Source organism: Varanus komodoensis, unplaced genomic scaffold, assembly GCF_004798865.1.
Source record: "Varanus komodoensis strain SLA01 unplaced genomic scaffold, ASM479886v1 scaffold8, whole genome shotgun sequence".
In the NCBI taxonomy this organism is placed as follows: domain Eukaryota; kingdom Metazoa; phylum Chordata; class Lepidosauria; order Squamata; family Varanidae; genus Varanus; species Varanus komodoensis.
The window spans coordinates 5,195,178-5,199,574 of NW_025336481.1; the positions used below are offsets into that span (position 1 = coordinate 5,195,178).

A 4,397-nucleotide genomic window follows, 5' to 3' on the forward strand; every position below is an offset into this window, starting at 1 on the left:
TGAATCTCCAAGAACTGAAAATCATTATTTGCATGTGTGTGTACAGATATGACAAAACAAGACATTAAAATTGGACCATTGTCATGCATACAGGGACTTGTAAGCTGCCCCCCCCGCCAAGTATTTCAGGCTATAATTACCTGATGGCCCAGGCAGCACAGCCAGTGGCCAGGAATGAGGGGGATCCTAGCCCCTAAGTTTTAGAGGGCACTAGCTTGCCTGTCCCTGAATTATAGACAGATCTATTCACATGCAGTTTTAAAAAGATATGCGTGTTCATTTGAGCATTAATGACATCAAATTCTTTCCTAGGGGGATGTTTACTATGCATAATGTGCCAGATTATATCTCTAGCAACTGAAGCAGTGGATTCTGAACCGATGTGCATTTACAGAAACAGAGAGGTGTTCTGTTAGTTGTTTCCTTCTGATTATATGAATAGGAATAGAATAGAATAGTGTTTTGACTCCTTAATTGTAGCTCGCTAACTTCATGGCTTTTTCTCGGTGGCGTTTGTGCTCCTGGTAGAGTTGACCAGATCGTTGGGCGAGGGCCATCCATGACAGATAAGGACCGAACCAAAGGACCTGCCGAAGGGGAGCTTCCTGAAGATCCAAGTATGATGGGCCGACTTGGAAAGGTGGAAAAGCAGGTAAGTGGCACGTTCCAAAATGATCCAGTCTCCTCCAACGAGCCTTTTGAGAAGAGGGCATAGGAGGAGGAGAGAAATGAGAAAATTCAGGAACCAACTGCAGATGTGCCAGTGCAGATTTGCTAAGATGAACGTCCACTAACGGAGGGTGTTTTGAAAGTTTAGCGCTTTGGTCCCAGCTGAGCCAATTAAGGGGGCCTCTCATCTTTCCCCTGGATGCTTCACCTCCCTCTCTCCCTGTTGAGAGCTATGGATCGTCTGATCTAGGTTTAGGTGTGCAGCCTGTTCTAGAAGGAGTTCTGGAAAAGGGCGACAAGGGAGCTTGTAACAGGGCTTCCATAGCTTGAAACGGGGTCCTTTGAACACAGCTGCTGTTGGATGCACGGGTGGCGTCAAGGGCAGGGGCACCCTTTCCCACATCTGCCTGGTTTGCTAACCACAGCTCTCGCGGTTGAATTGGATCTTGCCAGCAGCTGTTTCGGCTTTAGGCATCTCCAGGCTGGACTGCTGGCATGTGTTCTACAGGAGTCTGCCTTGCAAAAGTGCCCAGGAGCTGTGGCTGGTGCAAAGCCTCTGGTTTGGGTTTGGACTGGCACCCTGGGTTGCCTCATCCTGTATCTTCCTCGCTGCATGTTCTGGTCATCACTGAAGGGTCTTCTTCTGATCTCTTGACCCCATGGAATATTGCAAGGAGCCATAAGGGGTAGGGTCTCCTTCACAGTGGCACCTGCTTGCCTCTTGGATCTCATCAGATTGGATACTCTACTGTTCATGGAGATGTTCATGGAGCTGGGGCGCTCCATGAAGCCCAGGACAGAGGGGTTAAGCTGATCATGGAGGGGTAAGAAGTACATGATCTTGGCAGACTTTTCGTGGTGGGATTCCAGGTCTCCTTGGGAACCATTTTGGCTTTATGCTAAGAACGTAAAGTGGATCTCTCTCTCTCTGTCTGTCTCATGGCTCAGAGCAGGACTTGTCTCTGGAGTAGAATCCTGTGTGTGCATAAGGGTAAGGGAGACAAGCAGGCTTGGGTCTTAAGATTTTGTCACAATCATGCATTGGCATCTGACATTTTCCAGGTACAGTCCATGGAGAAGAAGTTGGATTTCCTGGTCAACATCTACATGCAACGGATGGGGATCCCACCAACAGAAACCGAAGCCTACTTTGGGTCTAAAGAACCTGACCCAGCACCACCCTATCACAGCCCAGAAGACAGCCGGGAGCATATCGACAAAAATGGCTGCATCATCAAGATCATTCGCTCCACAAGTTCTATGGGACAGAAGAATTTCTCTGCTCCACCTGCTACAACCATGCCAAACAACAACTGCCCTCCTTCGACCTCCTGGCAGCCCTATCAGCGGCAAAGCCATGGGACCTCCCCGGTCGGGGACCCTGGTTCTCTGGTTAGGATCCCGCCACCACCTTCACACGAGCGCTCCTTGTCCGCCTACAGTGGCGGGAACAGGGCCAGTGCCGAGTACGCCAAGAATGAAGACGTTACCGCCAAGCATCCCGAGAGCGGCTTGAGGGACAGCGACACCTCCATTTCCATCCCGTCAGTGGACCATGAGGAACTGGAGCGTTCCTTCAGCGGGTTTAGCATTTCTCAGTCCAAAGAGAACTTGGACGTCCTGAACAACGGTTGCTACACAGCTGTGGCCAAAATCAGACCTTACATTGCAGAAGGCGAGTCAGACACAGATTCTGACCTCTGCACACCGTGTGGGCCCCCGCCAAGATCAGCCACGGGTGAGGGACCTTTCAGTGACATGGGCTGGTCCACTCCTAGACAGTGAAGCGGCGGAAGGCCGCCTGAACACAACGCCACGAGCACGGGCCAGTCCTGCTGTCCACAGTGAACTTCAGGTGTCCGAGAGCTCATGTTCTGTGACGGAGAAGTTGTGGATGTTTCTCCAGGGCTCGCTCTGGGAGTGGGAGAGCAGACGCTGCGCCGCTTGTCTACAAAGAGGGCGCTGCGGTGAATGATTTGAAGCCTTGACAAGTCTGGATTTCTTTCTTACTGTCTTTCTAAAATAGGCAAAACTGTTACCTTACTCCAGGGTAGGTAGCCACAACTGTTGGTGGACATTTAAGCTTAGAGGGCACAGACATCGCTTACGAGAGTGGCAGGGAACAATTTTTACCAAGAAGAGGGAATGGCACTGAGCTATCACACACACCAGTGCGAAGGTGTCGCGGGGGAACCTGTCACTCATTACGCCTTGGGAGTGGGGGGAACAGATCTGTCCTGTGCTGTGACAAACGTGCTTTAATTATAATGACAGAAAAAATAGCAATAGGACCCGACAGGGGTTGTACAAGGGGTGGTTGGTGTCCAGAGGGTGCATACGTGAGTTTTGAGGAATGACAGAGAAATCGATCTTGCAACCTTGGATCGGCCATACGACCACAACTTCAAGAGGAGTGCTTGCATTCAAAGAATAATAGGTTCTTTGGGAAGCGAAGATGCTAACTCATGAGATGCTTTGATCCTTCTTTTTTTTTAATTTACAATTTCAGGATGGCATTGAACCAGCTCTTGCTCTGCATGCCCAGAAGTCTAAATGTTTTTGCACTTTTCAAAATATTGCTATGGAATGCCAGAGAAAACATAACCCTTGGGAGGAAACACCATGTGCTGCAGGAGAGAAAGGGGCTTGGGAGCCAAGAATGCGCATCACAGAGGGGGCATCAGCCAGAAAGAACACGATGGGGCCATGCATCTGCTAGAACATGTGCATTGATTTCCTAGGGTCTGCCGGCCAAGCTTAGACAGGCTGTTTCTCACAGTACATGTGGTAGCAGGTACTTTTGCGAGTCTTCAAAAACCGAGGCAAAAAGAGGCATTCTTGGCAGCACTCACAGAAGTGGCCTGAGGAAGCCCTTCCATTACAAGAATGCTTTGCAGCCCCTTCCAAGAGTCCCCTGAGATGAGGTGCGGCTATGAGATGCAGGCTCAAGAGATTTCCCACTGGGAAAGGGACTTCCTGTTAAGGGTTAAGGAGGCATGGGGTAAACGGAAGCCAACAGCAGTAGGGTCCCAAGGTTTCCTCTGCACTTTGAATTATGCCTGGATGCTTTAACACATACGCACCACACTTGCTGTGACGAAAACACCTCCCTTCCTCCCACCAGCCAGTGCTCACATCAGACGACTATCCTTGATTTTGCCATCATGTCCTGTTGAGTCAGCTTTTGCCACAACCAGGGCTGCTCGCCTTCCTTTTGTCTTTCTGTGTGCATTGCCTTGTATCTTTTTACGCCACATGAATTTGGCTGCTCTTTTTCATGCCTTTAAAATTCTGGTAGTGTTCCTATATGGAACGAAGGAAGAGAAATCGGTGGAGAATCCCCAGTGGCCCTCTGGAGATGTCAAGTGTAGATCAGGAGAAGAGGTTTTCTTCCTGCTGTCTGGCTCACAATGAAGACTCCAACCAGGACTCCTCCTTCATAGTTTTGGCCATGTTCTGGGCTATCTTAGGCTGTGGTTGCAAATCTACTTTCTCAGAACAGTGAGGGAGCCGTCCAATTCCACACACTTTGCTAGATTCACTCTCAAATATAAATGAGGATATTGAGCAAATAAATTTGGCAGCTTCCCAGAGTGTTGCTGTCTGGCTTTTCAAGATACCTTGTTGGAGGTGTTTAAAGATCCTTATCTTCAGCCTATTTCCCCTGCTTTTCTCAGATCTAATCACCAATAAGCAACGCTGATGTTTGTTTAGAAGTTCAGAAGGAT

At 49.2% G+C, this 4,397-nt stretch overlaps 1 protein-coding gene across 1 annotated transcript; it reads left to right on the forward strand.

The window, feature by feature from the left end:
* Positions 1 to 430: 430 nt before the first annotated feature.
* On the forward strand, positions 431 to 2,999 carry LOC123036300 (potassium voltage-gated channel subfamily KQT member 2-like). Its single transcript, XM_044455446.1, has 2 exons — positions 431 to 652; positions 1,732 to 2,999. The coding sequence occupies exons 1-2, from the start codon at positions 560 to 562 to the stop codon at positions 2,452 to 2,454; spliced, it is 816 nt and encodes a 271-aa protein (XP_044311381.1). The 5' UTR covers positions 431 to 559; the 3' UTR covers positions 2,455 to 2,999.
* The last annotated feature ends 1,398 nt before the right edge of the window (positions 3,000 to 4,397 follow it).